Source organism: Bombus terrestris, chromosome 3, assembly GCF_910591885.1.
Source record: "Bombus terrestris chromosome 3, iyBomTerr1.2, whole genome shotgun sequence".
Taxonomy (NCBI): domain Eukaryota; kingdom Metazoa; phylum Arthropoda; class Insecta; order Hymenoptera; family Apidae; genus Bombus; species Bombus terrestris.
In genome coordinates, this window is record NC_063271.1 from 9,321,081 (window position 1) to 9,335,944 (window position 14,864).

A 14,864-nucleotide genomic window follows, 5' to 3' on the forward strand; every position below is an offset into this window, starting at 1 on the left:
ATTTCCTTGGATGTTGATACCGAATACCTGCAAAACATGTGAATTCTTCAAAGGACGAAACTATTCTTGAGAATTTTAATTTAGGATGAGATCGAACTGACTGATACTTGTACTACTTGATTGGACTACTTGTATGGAATTTGAACTTACACTAGATGGTGAGGATGCAACATCAGCTGGTGTTTCGTTCTCATTTTCCTGGGTGGGTCCGTTCTTAACAGTAACTGAAACATAAAGGAAAATCACTGTAAGACGATTGCCATCTATATTAATATCTTGATACTTAATTTAAAGTCGAGACAACATCGCCTATAGCTTTCTATACTGTTCAAATTATCTTTAGAACTTATATATCCTAACCTATTGTCTTATTATCCTAACTACAGTATCAATCCTTTGATATCTGATATTGATAAATTTTTCGGCTTAGTGATAATCTTTCTGCATAAAAAAGACGAAATAAATAAATTCCATCGAGACATTAGCTTTTAAAATGTCGATGATACATTTGTCTTTGTCGGTTTATCATTATTTTCACATCGTTCATTCACATAACTATCATTCATATAATATTTAATATAATTATATTAAAATCAAATTTTAATATAACTATATCAGATACGATTATTTCCCAAAATATATCGAATGAGGAAAGTTTCTTCTATGAGAGAAAGATCATCACTGTGCTTTGAAGTACGTTAGAATTTTCAGCTGTTCTATACGCGTAACTAACCGATAGCAATTTCGTCTGGCTCGATAATGGGTTATTGTTTGTAAATTTTTTAAATTGTAACAAGCGAGCGATACGATCGCGTCATAGAAATGGACGCGAACCACGCGCGTCTTCCGGAAGCTGATAGAACGACCGCAAAGAACGCTTCGAGGCTGCTACGATGACACTTATCAACTACTTGAACCACAATCGTCCTTATTTACTAAGTCTTTTCTATTCTGCAGGCTACCGTTGGAGCAAACTTCCGAGAACGATATCATGTCGAAAATAATGTCCAGTATCGTTACAAAAATATTACAACATCGATATGACGTTGATATAGATACTAATTTCGTACTTGCTAAGTGTCTCGTCATTTGAAATTATCGATTGTGTGGTTTGTTAAAAATCGACGATAATTCAGTTATTATTATTTCCAAACACTTATTACGATTTGCGTTATATCATTAAACTTCAGATATTATTACTCGATGAAAGATTTGAAAGCGACGACATTCGGAGATTTTATTATTAGTAGTATCTGAGGCGTATCTAAAGTTACCTGAAACGTTGAAGGGTTCTATTATATCGACTGACGTAACTAGAAATTTTATCTTCGTATCGAAACAATCCGAATGATCTGACAGCGAGATCAGTGTATATGTAATTATTTACGATACAGATCATTTGTACCATCACGTTCGCTCGACAACGATCCGCAACCACGAAAATTCACTGAGAACCGCAAACGAAGCCAACGAGAAGCAAACATTGGATGAAAGAAACTAAGAACAACTCGTCTGGAAGTATCAATCGGTAATCTTATAAAGAACGAATGCAGAACTACGCTGCGATTGCGATATACAAATAAACAACGGTGAAATATGAGGAAATAGCGCGTTCGAGAGCTTTTGAAAATAAAAATTCCAGTAGCGCAAACGAACGTGATCTTGTACGATCGGCTTTATCTCGCTCGAGCGTTCTCTTTTCATCCGACAAGAAAGCAGATTAAGAGCGGCAACGACAGCGTCGTGTGTCGTCGATTCGAGCCGTAACACGATACAGGCGAAACATCTTTGCTCTGTTATCGACGATCAATCGTTAGATCGACTTTAACATTACCGAGAAAACTAAAGATTTCGTAGATGTTTTTTAACCTCACATTTCCTGTTCTGTGCAGTTTCGATGTTCGTCGTTGTCTAAGCGAGGATCGTCGATCGTAGAAATACGTTTTCGTTCGACAAAAAAGGAAGAACGTGAAAAAAGCAGAAAGAGTATGAAGAAAAAGTTAAGACGAATAAACCTGTGATAAAAGCTTGGTAGAAATACCGAACGATCTTCTATCGTTCTCTTATCTATATATCTGAGTAATATTTAAGTGCAATATTATCGCTATTTTAATCTATGAAATATTCAAAGTTTCCATTATGTCAAATCTCGTTACAACGTTACACGCTCAAGAAGAAAAGTGTAACGCTATCAAAATGATCTTGCAACATGTGTGTTCGATATACACTTAATCTTTGCTTTTAATTCTACGAATTGAATAATTCATTCGAGCTTCTTTGCCATTTAATCGTCTTGCATAGACCTAAGTGTAATTTTACCGCGATCATGTTGATGCGTTCTGGGGCAAATTGAAATATGCAAGAATATATATGCACGCTAGATAAATAGACTATATATTTCAAATGAGATTCTCCGTTTAGTTTATAATTACAAAACGATTATATAAACGTAATTACCGTTAATATGTATCCAGATATAAACATTTCTAACTATCATAGTACTTACAAACATTCATAGCTACCTACAATAATAAAAATACATTTCTACCAATGTATCAATGTTCTACATTTCTGTCAATGTATAAATGTATAATTATATAACTAAATGTAAATATAATTATAACAAATTACTATCACAATTTCAATTCATGAAACTTCTCGTTGTAAATGTGCACTGCACCTGTAAACAATTGCAAATCGTTTCAAGCGTCTGATTTTAATAAGACGACGAGCCTATAGAAAACTAGCGGACAAATTGCTGGCACAAGGGCAGGCCCGGTCTTCGTCGATTCGATGGCAGGACGAGAGGAACAGGTGCGATTAAAGCCGGTCTCACACGCCTGGCATTCCGCTGACAAACGCGTCGGCCAGGTGACTCGATTCATGCGCGTAAATCACGCGGGCCAAACGGGTTTTCGGCCAGTTTAACTCTACTCCGATTTAACTTGCGGTTTGCGTCCACGTTTAGCGGACAGGTTGGCGTTTAAGCGCGCGAATAAATTCGACACGAATGATATACGTGGACGACCGCCACGACCTAACCTCCACTCGTTTCTCATTTCGTCGCGTTTAGAGCTTTGTCCACAAGAGCGAGCACTGTGCGTACTATCGGACCACCATAAGTCAAACACCGGTGAAAATCGTTTAATGTGATCAAACGAGACGATTGAACGTAGGCGATGGAAGATTCGTTGATCGAAACGATGTGATGGAGGATAGAAAAAAGGAGAAAAAAATATATAGGATGATTCTTTGGTCGATCGTTTAGTGCGAATACCTCGGTAATATTCTATTGAGTTGGTAACTAAGTGAATGCGGATTTTGTCATTAGGTTGTATTGACAAAATCCGCAATCACTTGGTTGCCAACCTAATAGATTTCGATCGATCGCCATCTGACTGTAGTTTTGAATCAGGCTTAGCCGAGGAATAAGTCGATGAAGAATAATTTACAAAATAAAGTGGAAATAACGTGGTGGAGAGACGACAAAGCTCGATGATCTACATATATTGGATACATGTTTTGATATTGGGTTTCTGGGATAATCGCGTTTGGAGTACGCAGTTGCATTTACGCTCGAAAAGCCATAGTATCGAAATATGTCAGGAGCATCGTGAAAGTCGTTATTTTTATTGGTTGGTTTGTGTTGTCATAGTTTGTATAAATGTTCAGTTTGGATTTGTCTGTGTATGTAATTAGGTGAGAATCATAACGTTACGATTTTGAACGCGATTTCGATGTGAATTTGAATGAATTCGAGCATTAAAATTTGAATATTCATTTTATGTAATAATATAATATTTCTTAATATTATATTTCCGATCTTCGAATTTGCATCTTCGAATTTCTATTAGGTTGTCCGTAAAGTTTCTTTCGTTTTGTAAGGAAATAATAAATGCACAATGTTTTTCGTTTTATATTAATTTATTGAATCATGCACGAACATAATAATAGAAATAGAAATGGATCATACGTAATTCAATAAAATAATATAAAACTTTTCGGACAACCTAATACATAAATAGGTAGATAATATTTGAATATTTGAATTGAAATCGAAGTATCTGTACTTTTAAATTACCTCAATCTCTCCATTTAAATGAGAAATGATTTAAATGATTGAAATATTTCAGCAGTGGTTATAACATTGGGTTGTGAATATCTCAATATAAATCTGAACACGTAACACGATTTCGTATAACTGAAGATAAATGTCGATTTGAATTTGAGAATTCTTAAAGGGATATTTTTATGAAAGAAGTTTTACCCTTTACCATGCAACGTACGAGTGGTAAATTTTCAGTGGAAATTCCAGATGTAAACTTCGCAAATAGAAACGATACGTTTTCAGTTCTTAGAAGATGTTTATACTTCGTAAAAATTATTGAAGAGCATTTGAAACGCAGGTGATCGATTCTCCAAGTTCAAGATTATCTATTTGATGGCGCCAGATACCTATGTAAGTATAGGAAATGTTTAAAGGGTAACAACGAGCTCGCAAAAGCCTGCCTGATAACTTGGTGCTGCAAAGTAAATAAACATTTATCTAGCTGGCAAATGAAAAAACCTACTTATCTTTTGCGCAAGCGTGACTACCTTCTTATCTGGATTTCGAGAAATTTCGTTTTTTAAGTATTATCTCGAATGATATGTTGCAGTCGACCGACACCTCGCATCCAGCCGATCAACGTTGAAAAATCAAGTCCACGTTGAACGATTAGCTTCAAATTGATCGATAACAGACTATACGTTTAATCGATAAGCCAACAAAAATTTCGCCACCGCTAAGCATCGAAGCCTCGAAGAAGCGCAAAAATTGGCAATTTCAGAGGTGAAAATTTTCCGTCTCCAATTTCTTACTTTCGGTTGAAATTACGCACAGCTGCGTATTAGGTCGTTCGAAAAGTTTCTTTCGTTTTGCAAGCAAATAATAGACGCGCAATGCTTTTGGTTTTACATTGGTTTATTGAATTATGCACGAACGTAATAATAAAAATAGAACGAAATGGATCATACGTAATTCGATGAAATAATATAAATATAATAATATAATAAATGTATGGAAGTGGAAATTACGAATTTTCCAACTTCGTCAAAGAAGATTCTCTGCTTTGGAGATACGAGTCCGAGAACAGGAAATGGATACTCGCGTACATATTTAAGTTCCTTTGTAAAAATTGCAATTTAGCTTGTATATACGCGTGCAGTAGTAGTAGTGGTATATTTTATTTATTGTTTATTTTTTATAAGCAAGAGAATTTGCCTCAGGCACATACGTGAATATTTAATATTTTTTTAACCCAATGATTCAGGCCAAATATTAGCAAAATGGTAAAAGACGATCGGAAACTGTAGAAAATGGTAAAAAGCGAGAAAATTGGGAGGAGAAGACAACGCGAACGATCAGGTGGCTTCTAACTTTGTTTCGGAATTCGAGTGAAAAATTTCACGTAGTTGTCCGGTATTCAAAATTGGAAGAGATTAGAAAATAATATAAATCAGCTGACTGTCCGCTATAAATATCGGTGGCGTATGAAATCGAGGAGAGACACGGAGCAGGCGAGTCTGGTGAAATTCGGAACAGATCCGTCCGTCTTGACAAGTGGAAATCCAGCTGCTTTCCATTTCTAACGATCACCGATCGGAGACCAATGGTTACGAGGCTCTGTCAACCACGAAAACCGATTTCTATTTTCTTCTCCGGCCACTTCCACCCGTCGATCGAAACTTACGACACTTTCGACCATCGACGATTTCTAACAGTAAAAATAAAAAAAGTTCCACTTAATTGGTTTCACTCATTTTGGGAAGTTTCTTCTTACGAAGAAATAATTTTCTTTTACAGAGACGGGGAAGAAGAAGAGAAGAACCGTGGAACGTTCGTTCCAGTTGCAGCGTAGAAGATCGATAAGGTTTCTTCTTCTTTTAATCGTCGCGCTTCGATGAATGACAATATTTTTTCGATCACGTTCGCCTTGTTGATTCAGCAGAGTTCAGAGAAACGTACGCCATGGTTAGAAACGATGACAACGCTCCTACGTCGATTATGTCGAACAGGACTTCTGCAAAGTTTCTTCGACCAAAGATTCCATTATTCTCGACGATTCTCCGAAACGATTGGTCTCTTCGATGGAAATCGATCGTTTCGTAATTTTCGTTTATTCGAATTCCAGCAGTTTGTCGATCTGTTCGGATCGCTGTAATTTTAGACCGAACTCGCGAGGGAAAAATCTATGTAAACGCGTTTGATAATAAAAATTGATTGATAATAAATTTACAATTTTCAAAAATTGTATAACATGCTACGAAGAGAACGAAGTCAAGCGCGAAATTAGACTGAAGCAATCGAACGTAAGGTTCGAAGTTACGCGTTGTTTGTAGAGAGATCAGCGCGAAGACATTTTTCACGAGATCGTTCGTGAGATTTCCTACAATTTTCGATCGAGAATGATGTTTGGTTATCGACATTTGTTTCTCTTAAGTTATCGGAGATTTCGATCGTTCGACGCGGAAACGATCGAGAGAACGAAAATTGAAAATGATCGAAGAAAAATGTTGACGGGTGACGAAACGATGTTGTGAAATCGATTTATGAACGCTGCCGGTTTATTAAAGAAATATTTAAGAATATCGACCGCTGATCAGTCTTCGGTCACGAAAACCGATTTCTGTTCCGTATTCTTCGAACCGGAAGTATTCTTCGAATCGTATATTCGATCGAAGAATCAAATCGAATTGAAAACACTTTTGGTAATTGTTGAACAAATACGAATGACACAGGTTTTCATTGACAATTTCAAATAATCTCGCTATGTTCGAATTTTGTCAATAGTTTTCATACCAAAAAGCGTTTTTCGTTCCATTGAGAGATATCATTCAAAATAGAAGGTTACTCGAAAATCGAATAATTTCCTCAACGAAAATCAAAATCGTTAACTACGTTGCTCTATTTGTCCAATCTTCAAGTCTGCCTTCAAGTTCTAATTTAGGTACTCGTACTTTAGATGCTCGGTTGCCAACGTACGATAACGTGAATCAACCATGATTTCTAAAAAATGTTCACCTAACCTCAACTGTAGGAAAACCATCCCTTTCTATCGTCATTAGATCGAATTTCGTCCAATAAACTGTCATCGTTCGGTTAAAGAAAACAAAGATTTCTAAAAACTGTTCACCTAACCTCAACTCTAGATAAATCAGCCCCACCATTATCAGACTTCGTCCAATAAACTGTCATCGTCCGGTTAAATGAAACAAGATTTCTAAAAAAAAGTTCACCTAACCTCAACTAGATAAGTAGATAAACCATCCCTACCATTATTACATATATTAATGTTCACCTAACCTCACCTATAAGTCGTTGCTTGTTATCTTTATTAACGTGAAATCCAGCCAGCGCCAAACTAAAAATAGGGCAGAGGAAACAAAATAGAACATCTAAAAGTTATCGCGAATAAACAAAAATTCATTTGTAACCAATTCCTTTAGGTTATCCATCTCGGCTTCGAGATGTTTCTCGATTAATTTTTCACGAATAAAATACAAAACGGTATAGCGTATGTATCGCCATTGAGCAGAAAGGGTCTTTCTCCAAGGGCCGTGCGCCACGCCCTGTATCCGCAATGCACCCCCTGCGAGAGAGTTCATGTTGCAGGGAGTCGTGGAAAAGGGAGCAGTGTCAGTCCATCGAGGGCGTACATGCGCACTTCCGCCAACCGGCGCCTCCTACGAATCATAGTGATGCTGCGCTGAAGCATTGGTGGGGGAGATGCCCGCCATTGGCCGCTTCTCATCTGTCCAGAGCTTTTATCTCGTTCCCCTCTCCTTCGCTCCACTAACTTCCCTCTCTCTGCTACGCGTCCCCTTTTCTCCTCGTTTCTCCATCTCTCGCTCGTATTTCAGAACGTTTTCCCTCTCTCTCTCTCTCTCTCTGTTTCGTTACATATATATATTTTTTCCTTTTCCCTCCTTCGTTATATACATATGTCTATCGTGATATTTACTCGCCTTTCTGAAAGGCGAGCTTTTAAACGTCGGGATTTAAAAAGGTTCTTTTACCCGATAGATTTTAAAAAGAAGGCAATGAACTCGACGTTTCCGTAGCTTGTCAATGACCTCCGCACCATCCTTTCTAGGTGAAGTTTCTTGCTTCGAGACCGAGTCATTTCGAGGGATGCTGTGTGCAGACTTTGCAACTTTTTGAGGTTATGAGTTTACGTAGCACCTACCTATATCGCTCTTGCGTTTCTTTTAGGTTGGTTGATTTATTGTCCTTGCCTTTTGCATCGGTGTCGTGATTAAACCTAACCTTAAAACTTTTACCTCAATTTCATGCTGCGATACTGATCGTCGAAAAAATCGACGCCGATGTGGTCGCGTGATGCTGAATCGGCGGTAGGAATTTTTATTTCCTTTCTATCAAGCTTCGTGAATCACGAAGTAAAGAGATTTATGACGACGAACATAACCAAAGTTCCACGTATTTCATCCGGCGAATGTTTTGCTTTGCTGTTAACTTGTTACAACTTTCAACGGCAATAGTATACGTATATACAATAATATGCTAAAGAAACAATGTACATATCACTTAGAACAGTTGCTATCAAGACTAACCTCAAATCGTCAGTCCGCGGGTTTTTTTGCATCTCTGACAAACTGAAAAATGCAAACATATATATAACATGCACGTCATAACAAAAACTATATAAAACACTTAAAACTACACCTAACACGTACAATATAAGAACCATGTAAAAATCTGAAATTCATTAGAATAATCAACATGTCGGACAATGCTCGCTCTATCTAGGTTATATTTTCTCAATCATCTTCCCTAAGATACGAATCTGCGCATAGATATCCGCAGTCTGTTTATTACTATACACCTAGCATTACCATAACATTATGGTAGACATTAACGTTCCTCTATATAGAACATTCCCAGGATATTTTATATTTTTCCACACGAATAAACTTTTATACCATGTAATTCCTACACGACGTACATATAGATTCACTTTACGCATATTTCCACATTTTCCTCGTTTCTCTATGCTCCCATCTTCCTCTATCTCCCCCCTGCCCCCACCCCTCATTTTCTTCACTCGTCTCGTCTCTTCGAGCGAGTAGCTCGTCGTCGTCGTCGTCGTCATCGTTGTCGTCCAGGCTCGCTCTTTCCCTAGCTTTCCTCTCGCTCTCCTCTCTCTATCGTTCCCCCCACCCACCCCCTACGTCCCCGCTCTCTTCACGCTCGGATACACCCACGCAGCACCACGCAGGAGAAGCAAAGATGGCGGTCGGTTAGTGTGTTTCGAGAGTCGTAGCCCTGACAACCTTGGACTTACCCAGCCGTAACACCCTGCCACCCTCTATGCGCTCTGGGTGACACATACGCTCTCCTTTTTTCCTATCTTTTTTCTTTCCGTTGCTCTTTCGTCTCTCTGTTTGGTATACGAGTCCCCTCGGAAGTCATAGTCGATCGATTCCACTTTCGGCTGAGTTTTCTCATTTCACTACGCAGGCGATTTTAATTTCAAATTGCGAGTAAAATTTCATTTAAAATTGGCAAGCTGTTCGATCACGGGAAATTGGGTATCGTAGCGATAGTTTTATTTCGCGCTTTAGTCCTTTCGGTATTCGTGGCATACAACGTGCTTTTAAATGTCTACGTTTCAAATGCTTTACTTTCCATCGTGTTTCCGTAACATCTATTCGTCGTGGAAACTCGGTATATCCAGGTTCTCAAAGTTTGTAACTCATTCGCGACGTTGCATATTAACAATGTTTTAACATGTTTGGATTTCCAGAGTTCCCAGTTTCAGGGATTTTCGTATCAGTTCTAGGGAATTTTATGGCGTGCTCGCCACAGTTTTCTTGACGGTTCAAATTTCCAACATTAGATACGTGGAAGAATTTCTGCTACAAATAAAAGTTTCCTAAATTTCGATACAAAGTTCTAAAAACCATTCCGATGAATCTAGTTATTTCAAAGTTTAACATTCTTTCTGATTCTCGCGGTTCCTAGTGTATATTTCTTAGCTTCCAATCTCCTTCCAACTTCTAACCTAAGATAAGGCAAAATTCCTATTGGCCATTTATTCTGAATTGCGGGTGGGCGATATCTAGAAGAAACTATGTAATACTGAAATCAATGCTAAGCTAAAAAAGAGAAAAAATTCGAAATTCCCAACTCTCTCTCAATTGCCTTCGTCAATCGATAAATAACAGATCGATGAACTTTTCTATCACGCACTTCCTATTTACGATCGCCTGCTTAATATTTTGTTCGCGAGTACATCTCATCTGCATACGTATACCAAATAAGAACATGGCTGGACTAAGAATAACGAAGATGAACGTACTACTTGTAGAAATTCGTAAAATCCTAAGCATCCAACATCGTGATAGCCGATACCATCGTAACTGTCCTGTTTGTACATGGAACAACAATATTCTATCAGCCAGACTTTGTATAGTATGTAGCGAGATTAGATTCTAATTCTCTTGGGTCCAAAGTTTCCACGGCAGTATTAAGAGGCAACTCGATAGAAGACTTAGGTTCGCGACGATGAAAGATCGATATCTAAACTGTATCACACAGCCTTATCACGAGACTACTCTACATCCAGCTTTCGCTTCTCTTAATTCTGCCACTAATCCAGCAAATTATTTCTAACCATACGTTGATCGGTTCGATTAAACGAGGTTTAATCTGGTGACCTCGACGATCGACGTTCGGCCTGCACGATCAACATCCCCGCTATCAAACTAATATACATCAAATTTCATCCTCAATTTACTCGTCTGTTTCCATTTAACATTGTCCCGAATTGCTATAGGTAGCTAAGGTATCCGACACGTTTCTTCGGTTTCCATTTTATCGCGTTCCATCGATATTGATATTGTGCTCTCGCGAGGAGCAAGTATTATTTCACGCAAACAGAAATTAAAAATAAGAATTGTGTCTGTTCGAACGAATAGAATTAATGGTATTTAGAATATAGCATATAGGAAGATATGAAAGAATCTTTGTATCGATCGAGACAAGGTCGCGAAAGACCACCATTATTATTATTATTATTGTTATGTATTGTCTTTTTACAAGACAGGAAATTTCCTCTGGAAATTTATTAGAAATTTAAACGATGAAATTAATCTTGACGAAAGCGCCACTCGAAGTATCGTACGCGAGAAACTCAAGAAAAAGAATGGAAAAGCGAAGAATCTCTCGTGAACTAAATTATTATTATATATCACGGCAATCGTTATATACGTGTCACATTTTATATCAACGGCTATATTACAATAATTACACGATTTCTTCGATCAGCTCCACTTTTACGAAATATTACGATTACGAAATATACATATATATATATACACGCGTGATTATCTCGTCGCAGCATAGATCGACAGTCTTTCTCTGAAAACTTAGATCTGTACGTGTGTAAACACGGGAGTTGACCTCTAGATCACGGGAGCAAACAATGTAGAAGTAGTCTCTGGATCGTATCCGATTCTCCAAGACGACGAAAAAGTTTCATGTATTGTGGATTTTTTGTTTGCCTGGTGTGTATCGGTTGTTTAGCTTGTTCGTTTCTATTTTTAGAATTCGGAGAGTACAGCAAGAAAGTACGGCGGATTTCTAGTTATCGAAAATGGATCGAAGGAAAAGCGACTCGTAGCGAAATTACGACAACAGGTCCATTCGTTGGAAGGGAAATTGTTTCTGTAAGAAATCGTGCGAGAATTTCAACTTGTGCGAATGTCTATTGGATTGCCCGAAAAGTGTCTTTCCTTCGCAAACGCGTTTCTTACAACAGTGCAGCTTCGTGAAGTGCCGCGGTGTTTATTTCAACAGAACAAAATGCATCGTACGTAATTCGACAAAATAATATCAAACGCAACACTCCTCGTAAAACGAAAGAAACTTTCCGGACGACCCAATACATCGAACGAGACGTTACTTTCGACAGGATCAGAGTCGGATCCTATTTCTTTCGAATATATTCCGAGGAGAAGTGGAAGAAATCACGTAGAAATTCGAATATTAATCGAACAATGTTGGACAAGACAATTCCAATTTTTCGTAGAATTCCATTTTTTCGTGCCTATCTATGGAGGACAAATTTTTGAAAAAGAATAACACCGTGAGAGAAGGTGATTTTTATTAATAGAAATATCGCAAGCATCTACGTGAAAAATACACGAATAATTGCCGTAATATTCGTAGTTAAGTAAGTATGGTTATAAAGAGCGTCTTCCTGTATGGATACTCAGTATTCCGCATGTTGCGTTACGTGCGTAAAACGCGTGCACGTTTTATTACATTGTTTATCGCGTATTCAGAGTATGTAACGTTCGTATATCATCGTTATGGCAAAAAAATTAAAGTTATTATGTTAATCGTAATTTTTCTTATTCATATAAACATAGCTGCATGAATGGTTTATTCAACGTAATGGTTTATTAACATAAAACTTGTAGGATAGGAAATAATTTTCGTAACGAACTGTAGCAAAGCGTAGACGATCTCCTTCGTTCGACTAATTACGTCTAATAGTATAAGAAATTCGTATAATAATAATAATACAAGAATATCGTCATAAGAGAACAATCATCTCTGTTTTTTTTTTTTTTTTCTAAATTTTTACTTCGCATTTCGCTGTGTACCTTTTCGTTCATGTAGTTCACAGCTGCCGAATTACCGGTTCCATAGAAACAGGATAAATACGAGGAGGATTAAAGCGCGATAGACGCGGCGAGAATGTTAAAACGGCGGAGGAAACGCGTTTCTCACGTTTTCAAGATTTTCTTGGGAACACCGGGAGCGCGGCTTGGATCCATCCGTGCAGCGAACGCATGAAAAATGAAAGGCAACGTTGGTCTGGCGGTCGGATCGAAGCGAGGAAAATCGTTTCTCAGGCCTGGCGGCGAAACCAGAACGAATCTTTAATCGTGATATTCTAATTTCTTCCGGCTCGTCCATTTTCTCCGTTTCGAGACATCGTCTCGGAAGCAGGAAATCTCGTTTTGCTTTCGGCCAGTCGAAACGCCTCGCGATCTTAACGAGCTATTTCTCTCTCTTTCCCTCTCTGTTTCTAGCGCGTCTATCCACGTTTCCCAGCTCGTTAATCGATATCAGCGAAACATTTCCTGTTATCTTTCGGCGAATTCGTTTAAAATATATCTTTATCGGAAATAAACCGACTACGATCAGCAGATTCGGCGCATGTTCGACGAACACGTTTGTTACAATCGTTTCGCGCGAAACATATACTGTACGTAGTTGGAGAATTTGATTCGAGTTGAAGATTTGATACGGATCGGAATTAAACGGCGCGAGATAGCAATTAAATTGTGTAAGGAAGATTTCTTTGAACCGGATTATCGAAACAGTGAAATTCTTGGGAAACTTGAAGGTTTGATCGAATTGCCCGATGGATAAACGCGGTTGAAACACGTTTAACGCGGATTCGATGGAAGGAAAATTGGAATTAATTCTTTTCTGTAAGAAAAGGAAAAGAAAAGAAGGAAAATATAGGAGTGTGTGGTATGATAGTAATTTATAAGTAATTAGAAGGGTAGGATTTAATCCTGGCTATGAATCTTATTTCTCCAAGCAATCTTTCTTTGTTTCAGATTCAGTATAATGAAGTAATGATCAAATAATTGCAATAATCAAAGGATAAGGCGAACGATTTACCATTAACATTTCGCACTCCTACGTCGAGTGTGATTTGATATCAGTTTCTATCTCAGCAGCTTCTTTGTCGAGTCCCAGCTTTTCTTGCGCAGCTTGCAAAAGAAAACCAGGATCGTACATTGGAAATTGTTTCGAGATATATCATACATTTAAAAATTACAAAATACATAATACAAATGCATAATACGATTAATAAAACTGGTATTTAAATGAATTTGTTTCTTCCTCTATTTATTTAAATTGTCTTAGTTTTTAGTTAAAGTAGATTTCAAGTAAAACACGTAAAATCGTTGGCAGCTGCTGGTAACGAAATTGAAATAAAATTCCCAGTGCAAAGGGTTAAAAGATTTCCAAGCAACGACAGGATTAAATTTCCCGCAGCCAAGCGAACAACATTCGACAATTTTCAATTGTTGACTGCTAAACGTGAGTAAAAATAAAAACTTTCCGCGTTAATGTCTCTGTATTTCTCTTCTTACTTTATCGTATTCGTTAACAATTGCAATGATTACGTTCTGTCGTACGTTGCCTACGATACTCCGCTACGTATCATCGCGATCAATTATTGGCTTGGCAACTAAGTGATTGCGGATTTTGTCATTAAATGGTAATAACAAAATGCGCAATCACTTAGTTGCCAACGCAATACGTTAGCAGCTGCGAGACGTCGAACGAAAGTAAACAAAAAATGTCTAAACGCTGATAATATTTAATAATTTCTCTGGTCTGGGCAAACAAACGTCTGATTGGATGCTTAGCCAAGAAACAAACATGAGAACTTCCTGATATTATAAAATTATTGAATGTAATCAACGAGTAACACCGCCATAATTACGTCGGCGAACGTGGAGCTGTGCTTGAATCGGTCATTTCTTTCCCACCGACCTCGTTGCTCCGAGCTTTCGTAAAGCGTACCGACAATCGAGAAGCTTTATTTCATCAAGATCATATAATCGCACGTTGAAATAACCAAATACTAAGGAAACAAATTGAACAATTTTCTCAGCCAATGTGTATCTGATGGTAACATAATTCGTCCTGCATTCATATTATGTAATTTATGTTACGATGCAAGAACGTTCAACGCTATCGGCTGTTTTTCGTCTGTTATTCTTAATGAAATTTCCATTTTATTATATATTGTAAATATATGTATATA

The 14,864-nt window shown here is 37.7% G+C and overlaps 1 protein-coding gene and 1 long non-coding RNA gene across 3 annotated transcripts in view; one reads left to right on the forward strand and one right to left on the reverse strand.

Moving 5' to 3' along the window:
* LOC100642838 (ras-responsive element-binding protein 1) overlaps positions 1 to 14,864 on the reverse strand; it is a 112,485-nt gene that overhangs the window by 8,681 nt on the left and 88,940 nt on the right. For both annotated transcript variants that reach the window (XM_012320944.3, XM_048404424.1), the window contains one exon: positions 151 to 224. In XM_012320944.3, coding sequence (XP_012176334.2) covers positions 151 to 224 — 74 coding nt within the window. The remainder of the gene's footprint in view (positions 1 to 150; positions 225 to 14,864) is intronic.
* Positions 4,037 to 6,572, forward strand: LOC125384725. Its single transcript, XR_007223457.1, has 4 exons — positions 4,037 to 4,459; positions 4,659 to 4,831; positions 5,313 to 5,762; positions 5,846 to 6,572. It is a non-coding gene; the product is annotated as an uncharacterized LOC125384725 (long non-coding RNA).